This window comes from Biomphalaria glabrata, chromosome 3 (assembly GCF_947242115.1).
Source record: "Biomphalaria glabrata chromosome 3, xgBioGlab47.1, whole genome shotgun sequence".
Classification (NCBI taxonomy): domain Eukaryota; kingdom Metazoa; phylum Mollusca; class Gastropoda; family Planorbidae; genus Biomphalaria; species Biomphalaria glabrata.
The window spans coordinates 1249649-1273928 of NC_074713.1; the positions used below are offsets into that span (position 1 = coordinate 1249649).

The 24280-nt window shown below is 35.8% G+C and overlaps 3 protein-coding genes across 5 annotated transcripts in view; 1 reads left to right on the plus strand and 2 right to left on the minus strand.

Moving 5' to 3' along the window:
• LOC106069274 (regulator of G-protein signaling 7-like) overlaps positions 1–1131 on the minus strand; it is a 77563-nt gene extending 76432 nt beyond the window's left edge. For all 3 annotated transcript variants that reach the window (XM_056022832.1, XM_056022833.1, XM_056022831.1), the window contains exon 1: positions 434–1131. The gene's annotated coding sequence lies outside the window, so the exon portion shown is untranslated. The remainder of the gene's footprint in view (positions 1–433) is intronic.
• Positions 1132–7298: 6167 nt separating this feature from the next.
• LOC106069275 (transmembrane emp24 domain-containing protein 7-like) lies at positions 7299–14598 on the plus strand. Its single transcript, XM_013228896.2, has 2 exons — positions 7299–7901; positions 14049–14598. The coding sequence occupies exons 1-2, from the start codon at positions 7600–7602 to the stop codon at positions 14404–14406; spliced, it is 660 nt and encodes a 219-aa protein (XP_013084350.2). The 5' UTR covers positions 7299–7599; the 3' UTR covers positions 14407–14598.
• A 2446-nt stretch (positions 14599–17044) lies between these two features.
• Positions 17045–23825, minus strand: LOC106069267 (uncharacterized). The gene is made up of 4 exons (XM_013228884.2): positions 23661–23825; positions 22078–22239; positions 20342–20504; positions 17045–18829 (listed from the first exon to the last, which is right to left on the minus strand). Exons 1-4 carry the CDS (start codon positions 23788–23790, stop codon positions 18781–18783), a joined length of 504 nt encoding a protein of 167 aa, XP_013084338.2. The 5' UTR covers positions 23791–23825; the 3' UTR covers positions 17045–18780.
• Positions 23826–24280: the final 455 nt, after the last annotated feature.

Below are 24280 nucleotides of genomic sequence, written 5' to 3' on the forward strand. Positions count from 1 at the left end.
GGTGATAATGACAACTATCTCAAGTGTGAATCATAGTTAGTAATCAGTATGACTAGTTTACTATTATGGTATCTTCTCAAGTCTATTTTTATCCACCCACAACTCTGGGAATATTGTAGACCTATTTGTAATTCTTAACAATAATACTACAATTATGACAAAAACCACCTGGCAACTTAGACAAATGAGTGTGAGTAGAAATAGTAGAATTGAATAGTGTTATTATAGGTCACTAAAGGGTTCATTATAATTACTTAGATCTGGCTACTTTGATGTAGATCTAGATAGAGACCAAAATAAACAGATTCATATTTAGAGCCAAGCCCCATCTAGAATCTAGACTTGAATATAGATCTAAAAATTCATTTTATAGATCTATATTGTTTAATAATTTTATTTGTTATAGTTTTACATTGGCACAATCTTGCCTTACCCTAAGCCATTGCCTGGTTTCTTAAGCCTTCGGCTTCGAGCTGAAGGCCACACATAGAATATTCACCTCCGAGCGTCCATCTCACAAAACATAGAGACCTATCCGACCGAAACATATTCCAACAGAATTTTGATTCCAACATTAGTCCACCCAGCACACAATTTAAACTAGACAAAAATAGATCTGCGAACAGCAGAACTGCAATTACACCTCCATTCTTGAAAAACGAAATTAGCACATTTGGAATCTGGTAAATCTAATATTGAAATTTTGATTTAAAAGGGTAGCACAAGTAAATATATCCAAATAATACTGTTCAGAATTAGATCCCTAGCAGACTTCCATTTTTTCATGCAAATTCCTGTGGTATATCTAGATTTCTCCCTGACCACTGCTAGGCTGGTAGCGCTGCCTGCTCGCAAGCGCCGAACCTTCCCTCCTCTGTCTATGGTTATTAGGCTAGGCTTTAAGAAACACCATCCTTCTGGAACTGTTTCAGATAAGCGAAGCCGAGCCTTCACGCGAAGCGTGCGTGTTGTCGGAAGCCTAGACTATCGCAAAATGAACAGAAAACTTAGAATTGCGTGAATAATGCGCGCACCTTTCCTTGTTACACACACAAAAGAATGATAAACAATGTCAATTGCTAATTTGGCTTCGTAAAGGGAAAAGAGAGTTCGGGATCCATGTTGAATAGATTAACAGAAAATAAATCGATACGTGAGGATCTGATTGGTCAGTCGGTGGCTGAGGAAACGGGTGAGCTGCGGAGCATGCGAAGCGCCTGCACGCGCAATGAAGGGAGATAATCAAACTTTGTACTTTTTGGTGACAAGTCTTTTTTCTTTTTAAATCAGGTTTATTCTCCCCCCCCCCCCCTTTTTTTTTTCAACAAAAAACATAGTTCTGTATATTTAAACACATTTGTCTCACATTGTGTATTAGATCTAGATTTTGGCCTATATAAAAGCCTTTTTTTTCACGTGTAGCTAAAAACTAGTGATTCACCAATTTAAAAAAATATTAAAGAAAAGAAAACATTCAGACATAATCCTAAGTACTACCGGACGATATTCCAATATATGTAAGATTTTCTAGTCTATATGAATGTTCAACTGTTTTTATATTTGTTTAGCATTGACGTATACATTTTTATGTAAGCAAAATTAATGGACAACCGAGCCTCGCTTCAAAGCCCTGGATACTTGGAGGCCCTAGGCGAAGAGAATTAGGTGGTCCCAAATGAAATTAAAAAGAAACAGCGAAACCATTTTTTTAAACCTGCTCGTGTAAATCTAAATTGACGAATAACTGAAATTCATATTTCGAAATTTTCTTAGTAGAGATTTAGACTAGTAAATTCATAGTCATAATGCTCTACTATGTTAGAGATCTTATTCAAATTTCGCAACTTTTTCTCAGAAGTTTGTTTAGTCTTGTGCCGCGAGACCCCAACCAATGTGCATGAGGCCATAGGTCGCTTTCTAATTGCCTATGCTCTAGGCCGGTCCCTGCTCGCTTTTAGGGCCAATTATATAGGCCCCATATTAGGCATATTTTTTTTAGTTCTATGAACAGCAAAATGTATTCATAGACTGTCTAGCCTAAAAAAAGTTGTACTAATCAAATTTAGACCTTGATCTCTCTATTCATACATATTGTCGAAGCAGAGTAGGCCCATATATGTAGGTCCAATACTAGGATAACTCATATTGGGGTTTTCGATCTAAAAGTTGTGACAGTAATCTGCTCTTTGTTTACGCTTTTGATCCCGGGTTACATCCTTGAAGCAATACAATGCAGTAAGAGAGAAAAAGAATAGAAAGGGATATGGGGAAATATGGTGCCGATTTTAATATAACCTCAGGAAAAAGTAAGAAAATGGTTTTAAAAAGCAAGTTGTTGGAAAATTTTGAAATAAATAGACACAATTAGTAATAGCATGATTCCATGAAGGTCATATTGATAAATGGACCTCATTCACCAATCGTAAACAAACAACATTTAGCCACGTGATTCTATATATATTCTATACACATTATGTAATCCATAGTGGCTGTCACGTGATACGTATTTTTCATTGTTTTATCAGTATTATGACGTGGCTAAATGTGTTTATTTACGATTGGTGAATGAGGTCCATTACAGCTGCCAACTAAATGATTACAATTTTAGATAAATAGCTTATAAATATTTCCATATTCTGTACATCAGATACACCAACAATCATGCTATTTATAGATTCGCCTTCCTTCATGAAAATCGCCCTCTATCGTGCTTATTATTTTGTTAGACGAGTCTAATGGGTTGACTGTGGGCCTATTTCGTACATATCATTTCAAGTCTATACAAATCTTCTCATTTATTTCCACCACTACCCCGCCCCGAGATTGTTTTCTGTGTCGGTGTCACTGGCGGATCCGGGGGAAGGGCGGTAGGGGCAATTGCCTCCCCCCCCCCCACTCGGCCGATTTATATTTCAACCTATTTTTAGATTATTACGCCCCTCCCCCTTTTCTAGTATGTTGACCGATTTGGTGGGATGGGTTGGTGGCGATGACATCAATCCCCCCCCCCCCCCACACCATAAGCTTTTGAATGGGGGGGGGGGCCAATACATTTGTAGAAATCACAGCTTGTTAACAGCATCAATAAAATTTGTATACAATCACAACTTGTTATTGATATTTTAACCGATATTTATATTACGTCGTTTCCTGTTATCCGATTGGTTGGGGGGGGGGGGGGGGTAAATACCTCTTCTGCCCTTCCCACCTAAACCCTTTGAGTGGGTGTTTGGTGGGGTCCTACTTTTATTTAGAAATCATAGTTAGTGAATAAAATTTGTTGAATTACTATATAATTTTTATATTCTATCGCTAAACTTCTGGTACCTTAGCGATTCGAATTAGCGAATCTAATTGGCCCACTTAATTTCTCCTCCCACTTCCGAAATTTTTTGTTTAGAGCTTTGAATAATAGTTCTGTCACAAAACAAAGCTACAAACATGCCTATTGAACAAAATGTATTTTCGTTTTTTAAATATCATTTTTGATTATTTTGTTTTTTTCGGCGGCGATCCTCAAAGTCTTAATTTAAATATATGGGGAATCAGGAGAATGCGTTCCTGCAGTAAAGAATGCTGTACGCGCGTTTATGCTCAGGGTTAGGGTTTACTGGGCGTTAAGGTTAGGGTTTGGAAAAAAAAATCGCCCCCACCCCCCACTCCAAAGTGCTGGATCCGCTAGACCGCTAGAGGGTGGTGTTGGATTATTTCAAAGACAGGTCCTGGACATTATAGCCTATATATATATATAATAATCATCTTTATTATCCGTAAGGAAATTTGTCTTACAATTTGAGCATTACACCAAACAAAAAACATTATAACTATAAGAAACCAAAGTGTACATTCACACCAGACTCACTCTTAATTTACATGTGACAAAGTTTATACCAGATTGTTCTTATTTAATGATTTGATTGCCAGGGGAACAAAAGAGTGTTTGTGTCTGTTTGTCTTTGCTATCGGTGTCTTGTATCTCTTTTGTGATGGTAAAATAAAAATATCAGACCATTCAGGTTTGCGTAGTAGGCCTACGTAATTATGAGCTGTGATCCAGTGAAGGCGGTGGTTCCGAAATGACTCAGGGGTGGTGCAGGGTTGAGTGCTGCATCTTACTTAGTTGGACAATATATCCAAAACTGCAACCCACTTTGCAACTGGCTACTTTGTACAGATGACCAGTGCATTCTGAAACACTATGAGGTCATAACGAGGACCAGCTTCAAAAGCGTGGTCATTAACTGGACAAGGGTTCCTTCGTCCTACAGGTTCTAGTTTAGATAATTCAAGTAGGCCTAAGTCCTTCAGGTTCTAGTTTAGATAATTCAAGTGAGCCCTTCAGGTTCTAGTTTAGATAATTCAAGTGAGTCCTACAGGTTCTAGTTTAGATAATTCAAGTGAGTCCTTCAGGTTCTAGTTTAGATAATTCAAGTAAGTCCTTCAGGTTCTAGTTTAGATAATTCAAGTAAGTCCTACAGGTTCTAGTTTAGATAATTCAAGTAAGTCCTACAGGTTCTAGTTTAGATAATTCAAGGGAGTCCTTCAGGTTCTAGTTTAGATAATTCAAGTGAGTCCTTCAGGTTCTAGTTTAGATAATTCAAGTAAGTCCTTCAGGTTCTAGTTTAGATCATTCAAGTAAGTCCTACGGGTTCTAATTTAGGTAATTGAAGTGAGTCCTACAGGCTCTAGTTTAGATAATTCAAGTGAGTCCTACAGGTTCTAGTTTAGATAATTCAAGTGAGTCCTACATGTTCTAGTTTAGATAATTCAAGTGAGTCCTACAGGTTCTAGTTTAGATAATTCAAGTGAGTTCTAGTTTAGATAATTCAAGTGAGTTCTAGTTTAGACCATTCAAGTGAGTCCTACAGGTTCTAGTTTAGATAATTCAAATGAGCCCTTCATTTTCTAGTTTAGATAATTCAAGTGAGTTATACAAGTTCTTCTTTATCTTATCTTATAAAATACAGACGTTACTTCAAAAAATAAGATAATTACGTCCTACAAGTCATGCATCTTGACCAATGACCTAAATTCTCCCAAGTCACAGGTTTTCCTGGCTAGCTCAGGCAACCCATTCCACGCTCTAATCGCACTAGGGAAGAAGGTGCATTTGTACACATTTATGGAACGAGGAATGTTTACATGATTCGAGTGAGCCCTACATTAATTGACTATGCTTGTTAATCTCACACGGGATGTCGGTTAAGTCATAGTAGTGGTTGTCTTATCTTGTTTTATAAATTACAGGCGTTTTTTTTTAAAGATTATTGCGACATTCACGTATTCATTTGTTAATGTTGATTAGAAAATTAAAGTCAAAGTATATTAAGTCATTGGTTTACCTACAGGCTCATTTAGCCCGCCCCATGCTCTAAGGGCAGCTGGTAAGAATTAATACATAGATTACAGACGCAAGTGTCATGTGATCTACACATTTGCGCGTTGTTGGCATTGGCTGAAAGATCCAAGATGGAGCAGTTAAAATTAGCTAATTTTAGAAACACGACTAAAGTTAATCTGTTTAATTGTACAACCTTTGATTCACAGACCCAAATCTGTGGTTTAATAGCCATAAAGTGGCGGAACGTAGAGTCATATAAACCATTAGGAAAAGGACTAAAATTGCATTAATAGTCTTTTTTTTTAAAAATAATAATTAGCCTAATTAAAACTCCCAATTTTTTTAAATAAAAAATTGAGCTAAACCTAAAGTATATTTTTTAAAGGGGGAACGGGCTTGTGTCAAAACATATCCCATATGATCTCTTTTTTGTTTTTACAAAGTTTATAGCAACTCACTCCATCTGTCTGTCTGGGGGGGGGGGGGGGGAATCTTCTACAGGTTATGTCTCCCAATTCTCTATCTTGGATCAAGTTGAAACTTTGCCTAATTATTTATTGCTGATGACAATACGGGAATCAATACTTTAAAAAAATAACAAATTAGTTAATCAATTAGTCGTAATTATTTTTGTTTTGTTTTTAGCAAACAATGTACTAAGCAAAGGGGAGATAAACTTTTTGGAAGAGAATAAGTTCGTTCGCTAAAAATGTTTAACAATAGACTATAAAACCTCTATTTTTATAAGTACTTGAATAGTTCAGTGGCAAACACGTCAGCCTTTCTTCGTGGATGCTCGAGTTCACTCGAGCAACTTTAAAAAAAAAAAAAAGCTTTTTAAAAGGCAGCACGGAAACCTTCTCCCAGATTACTTCCCCCTCCCCCCCCCCCTCGGCCCTCCGATTGGTCCACAAAAGGGATCGGACCATAGCGCACTGAGCATTCTATAAGCTTGAAAGTTGCGCTGAACAAAAACAATTAATACAAATATTTCCAAAACGCACACATTTATTATTGTTAGTATAGATAGGCCTATATTTAAAATTAATGACCTGATTCAAAATTATTGATGCTATTTAATTCAGTATTTAAGGTTTTTATTTTATTTTTATGTTTTATTTCATGTTCTTTTAAAACTCAAAAACTCATAAGTTTGGGTGGGAGGTGGCCTCATAGTTTTGTCATGAGTTTAAAAAATAACTAGAACTCCCTTAATTTTTTTAAAGTACATCAACGAACTAAACGTAAAGTATATTATATAAGGGAGGGGGAAACATATCCCTTTCGACCAGGGGTTCTCAGCTTATGGGTCGCGACCCCCCCTTGGGGGTCAATTGACGATTTGCCAGGGGTCGCCTAAGACCATCGAAAATATGGATTGTTTTTGTCTATTCTTCAATTGCTCTGTGTGTGTGGGGGGGGGAATTGCGGCAGAGTGGAGGATTGTAAAAAGGAGTCGCCGAGCTTATATGGTTGAGAACCGCTGCTTTAGACGTTTCTATTTAAATAACTTATAAGATGGGGAGGGATCATTTTAAATGGGGTCTTGGCTGCTCAAAACCCTCTCCCCTCTACAAAATGATCGAAACGCAAAGGTTGTAGATTTTATATTTAAATGGCCTACAAATAGGTCTACGTTAACATCTATAGCCTACTCAACAATTGAACGTTACTTCTGTTAAGAAAGGTGATCCCTCCCAACCCCTCCCTTCCCCCAGTGTGAACGTGTAAGGTCTAGTTAACCCTCAGAAGGCCCCGCCCGACTCGCCCTGACGTTTGCTATTTCTCAACCAATAGCTTTCTGATTAATTTTAAAACAAGATATCTTCTCAAAATCTCTAATCTGTTACCCATGTGTTGCCAACTTCGAATCGAAACAGATGTTCTGATTCTCCCCAAGTAAAAGAGTGTTGAGGACTAAGGCTATAAAATATCAACAACAAAAGAAAAGTTTCAAATCAATGTAGCCCCTTCTCACGGGTCGATGCCAAACACACTGTGCTCTACATGTGTGTATTACTATCCTTTTATACGGCAGGGGGGGCGCATTTGTTGACAACGTGTTATAGGTGTGGAATGTTTCGTTTCATATGCGTAAACTTTTTAAATTTTAGTTTAATAAAGTGGCAGACGACAGCACAATTCGGGTTTAAATAATATTTCTTCAGCCACCAAGGACTATCTTGCATGTGAAGTTTGTGAAGTTTTAAAATTAGTTCTAAAATAAGTAACACGCCCAAAAGGATATCCGTTTTTAGATGGTGAAAATGTTCATCAACTGGTTGATAGTGTCTGCATGTTGCCTTACTTATGTTGCTGCTTATATCACGCGAGAGGCCTTCGTCATTATCGTCCCCAACAAGCAGAAGTCTTGCTTCTCAAAGTCGTTTAGCAAAAGCATCAAGGTCATCTTCGAGTTTCGAGTCACAGAGGGCGGGAACCAGGACATTGATGCTAGAATTGTCTCCCCCAATGGCCTGGTCATCTTCAAGGATCTCAAGAGTAAAGGAAACGAAGTTTCGTTTAATGCTCAAAATGGCGACTTCAAATTCTGCTTTAGGTTGGTGTTAACACTTTTTTGTTCTACTTTGAAATTTGGTTTCATTAGTAGGAAAATCTAGATCTAAATGGTTAATAATTACTTCGAGGCATGTAATTTAGTCATCCAAATGTGTTATAGATTTTGCAGGGCCGGATTTACCAGAGTGCATCAGTGTCTCACCTTCAAAGTGGAGCCTCCACTAATTATAAAATTTATTTAAAAGTTTAAGAAATGGGTAAGAAATGAGTTGGTGTTGGCCTAATGGCTGGGTTTAAACCCAACACTTTTGATAGATATGCCTACATTATCACTCTGTATAACAAGAGGGGGTATAAAGTTGGCCACTGTGGTACACGAACCACTGGTGGTACTTTAGGACATGCCAAGTGGTGCTCGTGAGGTCCTTTATTTTCCACGAATCTATGTCTCCATCTTTCCATACTCCCCGGTCTAGGTTTACTCAGAAAGACACAAAGATAAAGGAACATTCATCGTCCCATATGCCAGGACAAATTTGTACAAATACTCCTTCTTCCCTAGTGCTATTAGAGCATGGAATGGGTTGCCTGAGCTAGCCAGGAAAACCAGTGACTTGGCAGAATTTAAGTCATTGGTTAATTTGCATGTCTAAATGCATGACGCGTAGGACGTAATCATCTTCCTTTTTTGAAGTAACGTCTGTATTATATAAGATAAGAAGATAAGATTATCTTGTATTGTATGAACCACAGATATTTCAGGCAAAAACCCAGGTGATAGTTTACGTTCTTGTTCTGGATTCTGAAGATATTGTCGACCCATGGGCGCCCGAAGGGGGGTTCAAGATGGTGCACATGCACCCCCCCCTGGATTCTAAATAGCCTAATTCTAGCCAATTTTATTTTTTTTTTGCACCATCATATCATTTAACTTCTAAGTAAACTAACTAAATAATATAATAAATATGGCTTTTATATAGCGCTACTTTCATGCTTATAGCATGCTCAGAGCGCTTTGGTCCAATCTCATTTGTGGACCAGCGGGGGGGGGGGGGGGGAGGGGGGGTATCTAGGAGAAGGTTTTTCCGTGCTGCCTACCCGAGTCGGGTGTCGAACCTCGAGCCCCCTTCATAGGTAGCCAAGCCAAGTTGAAGCTTACCCTCTCGACCACGCTTCCCAACTCAACAAGTAGTACTTTCACTGAAGTAGGCCTACAGTTATAAAGATAAGTTAATATTGTAGTAGACTAAGAGAGGCGTTATGTGTGTGCGTGTTTCTATGGTGACGGTGGGAAGAGGTTAGCGATTAGCTGTGAATGATGCAACATAGGTGGCGTTGTCATTGTCTTAGTTAAGACAGACGACTCTTAAACGTGAGAATGAAGGCTGTGTTATGTGTTGCTGTTGTGAATTAGATCTAGTTAAGAAGTATTATTACTAAAGTCTACTATATTTATTTAATTTATCCAAAGTTGATTTTGTGTACATTATAAATAAAGTTCTATTTAGTGCTGTTCACAAAAGGGGGCTGTTCATGTTATTTGAAGTTTTATTAGTAAGATATATTACACCTACAACGGTTTAGTTGTCTACCAGCAGTTTGGTGCTACAAGTCAACGACCTGTAACAAACACCATGCCATCATGCCACGTTTGCGGCCGGCTTTTAAAAGCGAGGATTGGACTTAATCGTTAGTGGCGTAGCTAGTAATTTGACATCATTTGGAGGCCCAGGGGGGTTGTTCATGTTATTGGACATTTTATTAGTTAAGATATATTACGTGTACAACGGCTTAGTTGTCTGCCAGCAGTTTGGTGCTACGGCTGCTATGCACATGACATTGCTTGTGTCACATGTGTCAGTTGGTCACACACAAAGTTAGCTCTAGCGCTCCGCCAATATTCTTCAGTCTTGGTGCGTGGCTATGTCTTCAGGCGGAGCTGCTTTGAATCAAATGTACCAAGAAATAGATTGTAACCGTGAAACCTTGGTTATCCATAGAGAAGTCCAATGTCTTTCATGAGGAAAAGTTTGGAAGTGTATCTCTTATTGTAAGATTGCTCATCCCTTGAGAGAAGTTTGAGAAATCTGTTATGACTTTGCCGGTTTCAGCTTTTCAAAACAAAATCTCTTAATATTACAAAGCTTATTTTAACTCCGAAGGATCTTGAAAATCCACATGGCAAGAAAGAGTGTACAATACTGAGATCCTTGCGCGAACGTGCCTTTCCAGCATCTTTACATTCCTCAGACAACGCCGCCAGCGCTGGCTCGGACATGTTCGCCGGATGGAGGACAGTTGCATCCCGGAAATCATTCTCCGTGGGCAACTCGCGTCTGGCTCAAAAAAACTGGTCGCCCCCTACCTTCGTTACGTGGATGTATTAAAAACGGAACCTAAAATCAGTGAACATTGATGCTGACAATTGGGAAGACATAGCCCTAGACCGCACAGTCCGCACTAGTTGTAGAGAGACGGTGACCAAGAAAGCTATGGACAGTGAAAAAACATGGGCCTCAGAAGAAAAGCGTGCCACACGGAAAATGGCCAGCTCCTCTACCACCAAAGCGAAAGCTACCTTGACATGCAATATATGTGGACGGGAGTGTCTCTCCAAAATAGGGCTCCACAGTCACATAAAAAAGTGTTGGAGGTGAACCATAGTCTTTCTGCGACTGAAGGAGGCCAAGTACTTCAACTCACTTTGACTGTCTGGTACAAATCTTGTACACGTTATTTCTTCTACTTGAATTACTTCCCATTCTCGAGTCAACAATTTTAAAAAGTAACCAATTAGTTAATTAATTAATGGTTATTTATTCTGTTTCATATAGAAAATGGGAAGTAAATCTATTAGTTTTAGAGATATGGCGGTAAATGTGTGGTTCTTTCCCTTTTATAAACTTTTTTTTTTGCCTGTTGGGTATCTACCTCGGAGGACGGCGTATCAGAAGTGCCCCCCCCCCCCCCCAGTTAGCCCTATAAAGATCAACTCAGGCGACTTTTCTCCCTCACTGGCATAGAGGAAAATAGCTGGCAGCAGACGGCCTCTGAAGAAAAGGCGAGACCAAGAAACTGAATGGACCGCATTCACCAATCGGAAAACACCATTTAGCCACGTGATTCTCTATCTCTTCTATCTCTTCTATACAAATTACGTAATACACACAGACTGTCGCGTTTTTTTTTTTGTTGTTGTTGTTTATCAATATTGTCACGTGGCTAAATGTCGTTTGTTTACAATTGGTGAATGAAGTCCATTTGGAACACGATCCGATGGTCTCTGTAAAAACTTTCTTCACGGATCCAGGACCTGAAGGCAAAGAAGCTAAGCCTCTTTCACACTAAACAGTAAGAGCAAGTTACAGGGACGGATTTAAGGGAGGGCAAGCGGGCTACAGCCCTTGGGGCTCGATAAGAAATGGGCGTCCACAAAAGAGATGAAACAATTATGAATTTTGATGGGTCAGAAACGTTGTTGTTTTTTTTTCAAACATTTTTTTTTAATCAATTTTTTTACGGCTGGCTAAAATTGTGTGATTAATAAGTGTGCGCTTGTAGTATGCATCTCCATTTTACGACAGTGAGTCTATCACAAATAAAAATATACACTTTTTAAAAACTAAAATATATATATTAGATCTAAATATTTTTTAATTAAAAGGAAAGTAAGATTAAATGTACAAGAACTCAATGTCTTTCTTCCAAAATATAGCATATGCTTTTAGATATAAGTATTTTCATTTATAAGTTGATCTTTATTAAAGCTTTTGAAAAATTGTAGGGGACTCCAAATAGTCCTGCCCCGGGGCCTCCAAATACTTAAATCCGGCCCTGGTGAGTAATCTTATACTAGGGATAAAGTATTTTGCATGTAAGTAAAGTTACAGTGTAAAGTTCTTCTCGTGAGCGAAAATCTGTCGTCAAATAATCGCGCTAATAAGTTTTCGGTCGTTTTATACACTTCCCGTTATAAGAAACCTTTCTTAAGTTTAATTAGTTCAATATCACTTAAACGTCTTCATTGGAGGGATTATATAGACATAGTCTTTTCAAGAACTCGAGCGCAAATAACTCATTGACAGGGTACTTCAATCTACTAGTTCTCATCAAGTGGACCTTCAGTTTACAAGTATTCATCAAGTGGTACTGACTCAAAAAAAAAAAAAAATGAAAAGCACTGCGCAAGGCCAGTGTTTCTCAAATGTTTACGTTCGCACCCCTCTTAACCAGCCAGTGGGTCTTAGCGAGCTTAGTAAAGTCCCCCAGATGAATTTGGGACCAAGTTACGGTGGAAAGCGTTATCATGCATTTGGCTCTTCATGAATTCATTCACCTAGCGTCTTAAAGGCACTATTTCTTTGGCTAAAGGTTAACGATCAGGGTGTAATGTGGCCAGCACAAAGACCAAATAAACTACAATTTTAAAAGGTGGAATAGACCACTATTGAAGTATTCTACTTGGCCTGTTTTGTTCTCTCTTTTTTTGAAAGAATGTTTTTATTGTTTCTAATTCAAAAAACGAGCCCATGTGATCTGAGTCACAACAAATGTTCACATGAATAAAGCGGTCTTAGTCTTAGTCAAAGGACGTCAAAAGATAAGAGTTTAGTCTTAGTCAAAGGACGTCAACAGATAAGAGTGTACGTCATATGGGAGAAAGTTGACGGTTGCGAAATAAGACGGATGGACGCTAGAACCGCACTGGTGAAGACGTACTCGAAATGTCTCTTAAAAATGAATGATTCGAATCGATCTTGTTGCAGACGTCTCGCGTTAAAACTGTTTGAAAGGTCCCACTTATAGTTACAACGACATCCATTAATTTAATAATTACATTTTTTAACATTGATAATAATGATGTTTTTTTATGATTAATATTCAAATATGGATTTATAACTACAATACTGATAAACAGATCGCCTTCGCGCCCCTTCTGAGTCCTAACAATAGCACACCTTATAGCGAATCTTATATGTCTGTCTCTGTGTCCACCTCCAACACTTTTAGAATCACTGCCAAAGATTTACACATTCCCACAATATGTAAGGATTAAAGGGAGAGAATTATTAGATCTATTAATGAATAACTTTCGTCAAAGGAAAAAGATGACACAATCGGGATCCAGTTCTGGATGCATTAACAAACTTACATATTATCTGAACGAATGGATACCTATAATTATCATAGGGACCGCAACTTGAGGGCCGGGGTGTATGGTAATGTCAGAGCCGATTTGAGACCCAGTCCGCCCTTGCGCTCCCCATTATGTTTCTAATAATGTGTAGGACTGTGGGTCTTTGTCGTGCGTTCATGTTGCAGGTACAATGTCAGGCTGTTTATGTCATGCGTTAAATGTGTATTATACGAGTCTTAATTTATTTGTGAGCACAGCTTATAGCACAGAAACCATGTTTACAGTAGTCGATACGCTATTAGCGTGATGTATGTTCTTGCTGGGTGGGGAAATAAGCCTACAGCTTTCTAAGTAAGCACAACTCTCTCCCTCTCTCTCTCTCTCTCTCTCTCTCTTTCTGTGTAGACAAAGGTTTCTTTTTTAAGCGTCATAAAAATGTATGTTTAGAGATTATTCAACTACTAATGTGTAGGCTAACTAGATGGTAACTATTACAACTAATTCACGAGTATTTTATGAAACTTGAAATTAGTTTCTCCTAGCATATTATGGCTGATTGGTCGTGCGGTTTGGAACTTTGGATGATCCCAGGTTCAAACTCTGCGCGCTCCTATCCCCCCGTCGTCCTGCGGGAGGTTTAGAATAGGAAATAAATTATCTTCAACTTTGAAGGAACATGTCAAATATCTTACAAAACATATGGAAGAAAAAATGTGCCTTAGTTTGCCTTTTAACTCTATGTCTGCAAATGCTCCTTCTTCCCTAGTGCTATTAGAGCATGGAATGGGTTGCCTGAGCTAGCCAGGACAACCAGTGACTTGGCAGAATTTAAGTCATTGGTTAATTTGCATGACTAAGTGCATGACGCGTAGGACGTAATCATCTTCTTTTTTTGAAGTAACGTCTGTATTATATAAGATAAGATCAGACCCTTGAACCTACACTGTTTGTTACCAATTTTATAAATATTATTGATATTAATATAATTGTTATGATTATAAAATGTCAATGCTGTAAAACACATTCTCGTTCTTTTCCCACCTCCTTTAGCAATGAGTTCTCTCAGGTCACAAGCAAACGTGTGGCCTTTAACATACGACCTTACGATGAAGCTTCGCTCAGCGAGGAATCAGGGGGGAACAAGTTCCCTAAGGCCAAAAGCGCACTGGAGGCCTTCTGCGACAACATCCACTTCCTGATGACCACAGTGATGGACTTTCAAATGAAGTACATGGTCAGGGAGTCTATGGGCCGTTATGTGGCGGAGAACCTGAACCGCAGGGTGATGTGGTGGTCAATGGGCCTGTCTGCGGTTATCGTGGTGACGGGCTTTGGCCAGGTGTTTGTTTTCAAAAAATTTTTCACTGAGAGAAGATCCTCAACAAAACCTCAAGCTTTAACCACCTAGACCTTGACCTAGATCTGATCAACATTCTGTTCTGTTTTTTTTTTGTTTTTTTTTTTTTATAACATCCTCATTATATAATAATTTCTCATCTAATTGTATGTGTATACAATGTAACATAGATGACCGTAAACAAGGGAGTTAATAAGTACTAAGAGCAGTAAGTAAGAACAATATATATATATATATACATATATATATTATATTATATATATATATATAAGAAATGTTTCAATATGGGACAAAAATTAGTGTGCAGGTGTGCACTACTGTAAAAGATGTTTCATGCAACAGTTACACTATATAGGCCTATATTTATATATGTGTCTTTATATTATATAGATGCATGGAATTACATTTCAGAGATAGAAAACTAACGACTCAATATTTCATCTTGCAATATTGTAATTTAATGATCATCCACATAATTATATTTGCTAATACCTAATGAATTTTCTTTTTTTCAATAATTATGCTTTGACTTGCACACACTGAGAGAACAAACACAAATTTTGTCTCTGTTAAACTTTCTCTCCCTCTTAATAATTTTTGGTCTTATTTTTAAGAATTTCAAACCAAAATAGTAAAAATATGTACAATTGTCTTATTCACTTTAGGGCCAACTGGCAATAGGCCAAAGTCATTTCTTTTATTTTGAGCATAACCTAGTGTATTTAGATATGTGAAATAAAATTAAATCAGATTCATTGTTAGATGGCTGCCTGGTCATGCAGTATGTGCACTGGACTGTCGTTTAATGGTCTTGATGGTCCCTTGCATGAGCCTTGCCTGATACCATCCCCCGTAGTCCTGTGGGAGATTTTGGACTAGAAAGTAGATCATCTTCAACTCTGATGGAACATGTAAAACAAAAAAAACAACAAAGTTTGATGCCTGGTCTCTTTTCATTTCTTTTACACCTTCCTTTTTCTTAATAATAAATTTGTTTAAATTCACTAAAAAAAAACACATTAAAAATTAGATAAATATTTTTTTTGTTTATTATAATTCACTTAAGAAGTTGCATTGTATAAAATATAGTAATATTTACGCACTTCATAAAAAAATATATTTTTATGATGTTTCACACATAAGTAATAGTATAGTAACACAAATAATTAGTCTACAATTTGTCAGTGTCTATGTTTGTTAAAGTCTAGATTCACTAAGATAATCCTTTCAGAAAAACAAAACTCAAAAAGGAAAGCTTCTCAAAATGTACACATTTCTAGAACATCTTCAGGACTGCTGCTTAGTGGGTCTATACTCTTTTGTTTTATAAAGTAAAAATCATAAAATATTTATTGTCTTATAATATGCTGACATTCCATCACAAATGAGTAGGTCTATATTAAACGCTTGTCTTAGCCTATTATTTATATTAAATCTACTTGTTCATGATGTGTTTACATGTTCATGATGTGTTTACATGTTCATGATGTGTTTACTTGTTCATGATGTGTTTACTTGTTCATGATGTGTTTACATGTTCATAATGTGTTTACTTGTTGATGATGTGTTTACATGTTCATGATGTGTTTACTTGTTCATGATGTGTTTACATGTTCATGATGTGTTTACTTGTTCATGATGTGTTTACTTGGAAAGAAAAGAGTTTTTTTGTTTGTTGTTCCAAGTAAAAAGAATGCAAAAGTTTTATTTATGTTTAAGTCTTTCAGCATGTTTTATTCAATTATTCAAATATAGGTCTGTTGTTTTTTTTTTATTTGTAAGTTAAGGTTTAGTATTTGGTTGAATATTGGAACTTTAATTTTTAATCTTCTTTCTTGAGGTGTCTACTAAATTTTACTTTACTATTAGTCTTCTCAAATGTGAAGATTTTCTTGTGTATTGCATTATCACTTTTTTTTTGGACGGGGGGGGGGGGGGGGGGGGGGGGGTCTTTCTATTTTCTTTTTTAATCATTGAATACCCAATAGAGAATGCATATTCTAGTATTTGTCTAAGTATGTTTCATTGCATTGCAATTTTCTCTTCATATTAAGATTGTAAAATTATTTATTAATAAAACTTTTTGTGCATGGAATGTTGTTGTTTTTTTTTTATAGCAACTATATACTTGCATGAATATGTGTAGGATGTATAACTATCCTCTCTTTTGGAGTAAAGTCTGTAATTTTATAAGATAAGTATATAGAGTTTTTAGCTTGTGTCTGATTCTCGTTTAGCTTGTGTCTGATTCTCGTTTAGCTTGTGTCTGATTCTCGTTTAGCTTGTGTCTGATTCTCGTTTAGCTTGTGTCTGATTTTCATTTAATTCGGCAAACTATTTAACCATCAGCAAACATTGTTTTTCAGGGCTAATATATGCTATCAAGTAGGTGGTCCTACAACTGCTTCTTTAGTTTACAGTAGTTAGAAACCCTATATGATTACAGTTTGCCCTCTACCTATTAAAAAGTCCTAGATCATTTGATGTAGTGGAGTAGAATAGCTCTTTTTTTTTATTTCAATAAAATTGTAAATTGTTTGCAGATTATGCAATTAAATTGTGCATCTTAAATAATAGAATTTGCTTTGCACATAGAAACTTTAATAACTTTTGTCCATAATATTTTCTTTTTGCTTTTATTAATAAAAAGAAATCTTAATGTAAAAAAGAATTAAGTCAGAATCTGAAAAAAAGTGGCATTTAATATTTTATTGCCAAGTTTTAAAAAATGTATAAATATTCTAATTAAAACAGATATAAGTTTAAATATGTAGTAAAATTTCTAATTTAAAACACTGACCAGTGTACTTAGTTTTTGGTCAAGTTCATCCTAGGAGATGGATTACTAACACCCATAGCGATGTGGATCTCCTCATTTAAAGAGTGAAAATATGAAGTTTGATATAGCTGTAGTTTATAACTCAATGAGTAACAAAAAGATAAATGTGAAAAAGCAGTTACAGGTGAAACAAAGAGATAACAAGTGAAATAGACATATATAACAAGTGAAATAAGGTAATACTGCTTCATTGATTCATAAACATTGAAAAAAGTTATATGTGCATTTTTAAAAGCAAAGTTGATTTAATATTAATACTGATTTTGGTATTTGAATGGAACAAAATGAAATGAGATTCATATGATTTAAATTGACTTCCAACAAATTTGGTTTTAAAACAGTTTACCATTGTTCAAATCTAGTCACAATTATGCCATTTTAATATAATACTATAAAATGAAATGAGCCGACTCTTGTTGAAAAAAGCAACAATATTGAAAAAATAAAATACCTCAATATATAAGCATGTACAATTAGGCCAAAACTATTTAAGCACTGAATCCGTTGATTACATGTGTTTATTTAAATGACTGTGACAATTTGTATCTTTTTCACTACTCTCATAGTTGGCATCAATAAAAATACTTACAAAACTCTCTAAACAAATAGATGTAACTTGTAAATTGTTTTGCAGATAGTTTATTAAGAGAATTTTAGTTTTAAGGCAAGGGAGATATATTAATAGTAAGAAATTTCTTTTTTTATGTTCCTTTCTTCTTTTCATTTGGGAATATTTTACACTTGAGGTAAAGACCAGCAAAATTACAGATAGATAAATTTAGATAGATATATTTAAAATTATGTTAATTTAGAATACCATAAATATTTCTAATGATTAATTAATGAGGATGTCTAGAAAGTACAAGAAACAACAATGTTTCACAATTTGAATACTTTAAAAAAAAACAAAGCTTATATTAAGCATGGTTGTATCAATTAGTTTGGATCAGTGATGTAATTAAATTTGTAATAGATCTAGGCTAACAATATAAAAGCATTTATAAACATTTAAAAAAAAGGGGGAAACAAACTGAATTCAAACTCATGACTCAAACCTTTTCAGGCTTTCCAAGCCAACACAGTAACTACAGTGCTAGTGGAGAGCCTATGAACATGGAATATTTTAGAGTTATCTATTGTTTTTATAGTCTCGTCCTATTTTTCATGTTGTGTTCACTAAGACTCTGATGATGACCTACAAAGAGGACTAATTCAGCTTTTACCACCACTTCAGTCAAGTAAAAATTCTTTCCCTTGTTTGTTTATTTCCCTTGTAATAATTTATTACTGATAGTTAATTGGCTAATTTTGTTTTTATTGATTCTTGTGTTGTCTGGTAAAAGAAATAATTGTGCAAAATTTCAGCTTGATCCGAGATTGGGTGTGGGAGAAATAATGTGTACAAACTTTTTATCAGGCAGACACAGTGAGTTGAAATAAGCTTTGTAAAAAGTTAATACATTATTTAATACATTTGATGGTACTAGTGGCTATCAAGATGGCATTTTCTTTCAGTAGAAGTTGAAACAACCTTTTCTAATCAACCGTTCTAGTCCATGAATATTGGCGGATGTTGTTTAATTAACTTAATAGAGCTTGAATCCTCTGTGTCCCTGGCACATGACATCTACATATCTGTTAAATAAAAATACAAGAAATGTTTCAGTGTGACAAGCTGGCAAAATAAACAAATATTTATAAGTTGAATATGTTCTCCATGATTTTCGTAGTGTTATTACTCGGTCTGCAGCTCCAGACAGCTAGTATAACTAAACCGATGTAGGCGTACAAAGTTCTTAATGAAATAAACTTGAACAAACTTAATTTAACTTTTATATATGAATATATACACAACTTCAACTTCAACTTGAATGTAGATGTATGTAGAGTTACAAATGAAATGACAATTTTAACAAAAACTAACTCACTACAAATACACGCCTTTTCTGTCTCACTGCTCTCGCCTGATCTCCCTTCAACTTTCGCAAGTCTTTTTCATTCACTTGAATTATGCAAGACCACCTTGTGGTTTCATCAGAAACTTTTCAGCCAACCAACCAAAACATTCTCCCTATACTTTCCTCATGGTTACATCAGCAGCACACACACATACACTGCATAACACATAGAAAACAAATCTTATAGTGCTGAACAAGTGCTACATCTCTATCTACATTGTTACTGAAATAGTGCCAGTGTGGCATTAACTAAAAACTGTATACATACTTACATAGTGAGCAAAACTATGATATAAAATGAATAGTGATTACATTATTGACTGTAAAAGTACTAGGCGCTGAGTGGTTAAGCACTTGGCTTCCAAACATGGGGTCCTGGGCTCAAATCTTGGTGAAGACTGGGATTTAGAATTTCAAGATTTTTAGGGCACCCCTGAGTCCACCCAACTCTAATGGATGCCTGACTTTATTTGGGGAAAGTAAAAGGCAGTTGGTTGTTGTTCTGGCCACAAGACAACCTGCTTGTTAACTGTTGGCCAAAGAAACAGATGACCTTAACATCATCTGCAAAGATAGCAAGGTCTGAAAGGGAAACTTTACTATTGACTGTGATAATTAGATTCCCTTATAACTTTCAGACATTCCTTCAAAATCAAGATTATTCTTATTACACTTTAGCCCAAGCTTTTTGAAGAAAAGCAGCAGGAAAGGTTCAAACTTAGCAGGGCCAGCCTTAGGTAATTTGAGGCCCTAGGCAATATGAATTTAGTGGCCCTAAATATAAAATCAATGCAAACCAAAAATATTAAATAAGGACTGAAAACAAGTATGCAATTTATTAAAAACCTGCCTGTATGATCTAGAGCTTAGAGCTAGACTAGTAGACATAGTGCCATAGAGTTTAGCTATGTTTGAGATTTGAAAGAGAGCTCTGTTAATTTGAGATAAGATCTAAGTTTTCCAACTTTTTATCATATGCAGAGCCCCCTCAGAGGCCCTAGATGGCTGCCTAAGTTTGCCAATGCCTAATGCTGGCCCTGACCTTAGGACTACTGTGTGAAGACCCCAAAGGGCATACCAATTAACTATGCAGCCAGAATGTTAAAACTTTTCAACATCAAGTGTACAAGTAAAAGAAGAACTGTATTCGTTTCAAATGTGACATCTGTATCTTAATGTCTGAGCTTACTTTGTAAAGCAACTGTTGATATGGGGCATTCTCTCTGGCATTTTGATAACTGGTGTTGCTATGCCACTAGAAGAAACTCCCCAATTTTGCTGTTCTACTCGACTGACACTATTAAATGTTGGCAGCATTTGTCTCAGGGTAGACCACTCTTGGCTTCTTGTTGCTTTAAAAAAAGAGAATGAAGGAAAGAATTTTTAAACATCATAATTTATGTATGTATTTGTGGCTGTATCAAAATGTATTTTCTTGAAACTAGAGGTTCAATTCTAAGAGACTCATATACTTGTAAATTGTCATTGGTAAAATGTTGTAAAATGTTTTACATGTTTCGGATGTTCCTTCAGAGTTGAAGATAGTTTACTTCCTAGTCCAAACCTCCCGCAGGACGACGGGGGATGGGAGCGAGCAGGGTTTGAACCCTCGACCGTCGATAAATCCGAACGACAGTCCAGCGCGCAAACCACACGACCAGGCAGCCATGGTAAACATGCATGACATGATGCCTAGGGCGTAATCATCTTTTTTGAAGTAATGTCTGTATTTTATAAGATAAGAATATAAGATAAACCTGAAAGAGAGCTTAACTAACTAACTCAGAGCTGGATTTAAGGGAGGGCAGGCAGGGCTACAGCCCTGGGGACTCCACAAGAAAGGGGCCTCCACAAAAGATATAAAATATATATGAATTTTGATAATAATAATAATAATAATCTTTATTGTCCGTATGGAAATTTGTCTTACAATTTGTGCATTACACCAAACAAAAAACATTATAACTATAAGAAACCAAAGTTTCTGATGGGTCAGAAACTTTTTAAAGTTGTTTTTTTTTCAAACATTTTTTACAGCAACCAAAAATCTTGTGATTAATAAGTGTATGCTTTTAACATGCTCTGAATAAGATAATACAGCTCCATTTTATGACAGTTTGTCTACCAAGGGCCTTACCTTCCACAAATACAAAATATACACTTTTTAAAAACTAAAATAGGTGTATTGAATATTTTTTCTAAAAGGAAAGACACTGAATTGACAAGAACTCTGTTTCTTCTAAAATATATACATATATTAAACATAAATGAATAACAGCACCAGGGACCAAGTTTTTAAGAGAGAAAGTAGTAAATTAAAATGCTACGAAAATAAGGGCATGCGCCGACCGAGGCTCGAACCTGTGACTCCGGATTCGACACCACCGCCTAGCGATAATGCACCAAGCGGGCTAACCTCTAGACCATCGGAATGTCCAAAAAAAAAACATTCTTCTGATCCAGAGTCATTTCGCCCGTTTTTTAGGGAGAGAACTTAATGTAAAAAACAGAATGTTGGTACAAAGTGCAGGCTTAGAGAGAATGCTAATGTTTTCAAGTGGGATTTTCTGGATTATTTGTTGTGTGCTTCCATTTTCAACTGCTTATAATTATTTAATTATCCATGCTATTTTGTCCTTCTTAGCAGACTAATGTACATTAATTTAAGTGGAACAGCTTTAGTAAGCATAACATTGTTGTGCTTAAAATAAATAAATGTGTTTATCTTATGATCTCAACTTCTCAACTTTTCTTTTTGATACAGGGAAATCATTGATTGCTTCTTGAAGCCTTTATGAGTTGGGTAATCTAGTCAACAATTTCATTTCACTCAATTTAGGTGTAGCCTTAAAAACTGATTCTTAAGAACTAATGCAAGATAAAAGTGAGCTATCTTGAGTTGAATACAAAAAGATAATTTATTACCTGGATGAGATAAATGGAAAATCTTTGGATCTGAGTATGTGCGCTCTCTAAAGACTGTAAATGGTGTTTCACTTTTGGGAATCCAATGTCTTTCAATGAAGACAGGCTCATGTCTTGGTGTCACTAACTTATATCGAGGAACTGGTGCGATGGTTCGCTCATCTTTAGAGTAAAGCAAAATCTAAATCATTAGCATAAAATAATCAATTTAATTAAAAAAAGCAACTTTTATTAACCATATACTTTCAATCTGAATAAGCCTATCGTATTGTATTTTGAATTTAAATGCAAGAAAAACCAAGCAAATCATCATCAACATGCTTTAAAGTTTCAAAATAAGGTCATGTAAAAATGTTAAGATCTAGTCTCTGTAAGGCTTGTCAAATGTGTGCTACTACTTAATCGATTATGACAATAATTATGTATTAATTAATTATACTTCATTGTGTATAGATTCCAAATAATATAGAACAATTAAAAAAACACACAAGTAATTAAAATTAAAAAAAACTCAAATTACTTTCAATTTTTTTTAATGAAATGTTTTAATGTTATGGACGTTCCACCAGATTCTGAAGATAATTACATCTTAGCCCAAACATTCGGCAGAATGACTGGGACAGGCAGTGAGCAGGGTTTGAACCCATATATTGTAAAATGTTTGTTAAATGTTTTCCATGTTTCGGATGTTCCTTCAGAGTTGAAGATAATTACTTCCTAGTCCAAACCTCCCGCAGGACGACGGGGGATGGGAGTGGGAAGGGTTTGAACCCTGGACCATCGATAAATCTGAACGACAGTCCGGCGTGCAAACCGCACGACCAGGCAGCCATCCTGGTCCATATTATGGCCTTTGAGACCACTAAATGACAATCCAGAGATCAAATGCACAGCCAGTCAGCTATCGATTACTTAGATGTTATAAGAAATGAAACTGTATCATGGACTCCCTTTATTGGTGAAACTTTTATTAGGGTTTATTAAAATAAATTTTTGGAAATAAAAAAAAGAAAATTTAAACTAAAATGCTATTTGACCTTCATTGGATGATTAGAACAGTATTAGATTATGTATCCTCTGTTTGGTATCCTCAACTCAAGAAAACTTAAAGAAGCTAGAACAGACACAAAATTACAGAGTAGTGAGATTTAGGTAAATTATTACAAATGAATATTCACTATTGGATTGAGTAACACAATTAGTAAAATCAGAGACATTGCAGGACAGAAGATAAAAAGTTAAGTATCAATAATACACAAAATATTGAACTATGACCATGCCATGATTGCCATGAAAAGTGATAAAGGTAATTAAGGAAAATTGTTTATTGCAAGGGCAATTATTTTATTTTTGCTGAATTTATTTCTTCCCTAGTGCCATTAAAGAATGAAAATGGTTGCTTGAATCAGCCAGGAGAACCAATGAGACAACTTACTAACTGTGTGTATCTAGATTCTAAAATAGTTCTAGATCTAGAAAGTAAAATTAAAACTATGACTAGATCAGATCTAGTAGTATTAATATTAAATAGACTAAATCAAGATAGTATTATTAAAGTTTATCTTATCTAATAAATTACAGACCGTTTGGGTCGTATTTCTTAATAATCCAAACTGTTTCGACATCAGGATTTATTTGCTTTTCAAGCTTTCTAAATTCGTGTGCATTTTGCAATCTGTAAACTTCCCTGGCAGTAAGATGATTAGCTGCCATTTTAAAACTTTTGGGTTGTCATGGGTTTGTTGCCAAGAAAAGAATTAAGTCTAAATAGCAAAAGTTTTCAAATTTTTAAAAGAATCTTACATACAACACAATCTATCTTCTTGAAGGTCAATACAGAGAATTTTTTAAAACATGCTTTTTTTCTTATATTAAATAGCATAATTAGATTTGTATATTTAAAACATATTGTATTTAAAACTTATCACTAGTTACATTTGTCACCATCCCAGTCTCACACCATCTCACTCTTCACTCCCACTCCTCTCTCTGTGTACTAAGTAGCCAACTACTAATATAATAATGATTCCGAAGATAAGGATGAGTGCAGTGCATCAGCATTCTCAGCCCCAGGAGACAAAGACATATTACTGAATTTGAACCAAGTAGACAACATAGAAGATATAGTAGTACAAGAAAATGGAATTCAAAAACTATTAGCCAACACCAAACCAAATAAAGCTTCTGGACCTGATGGTATTCC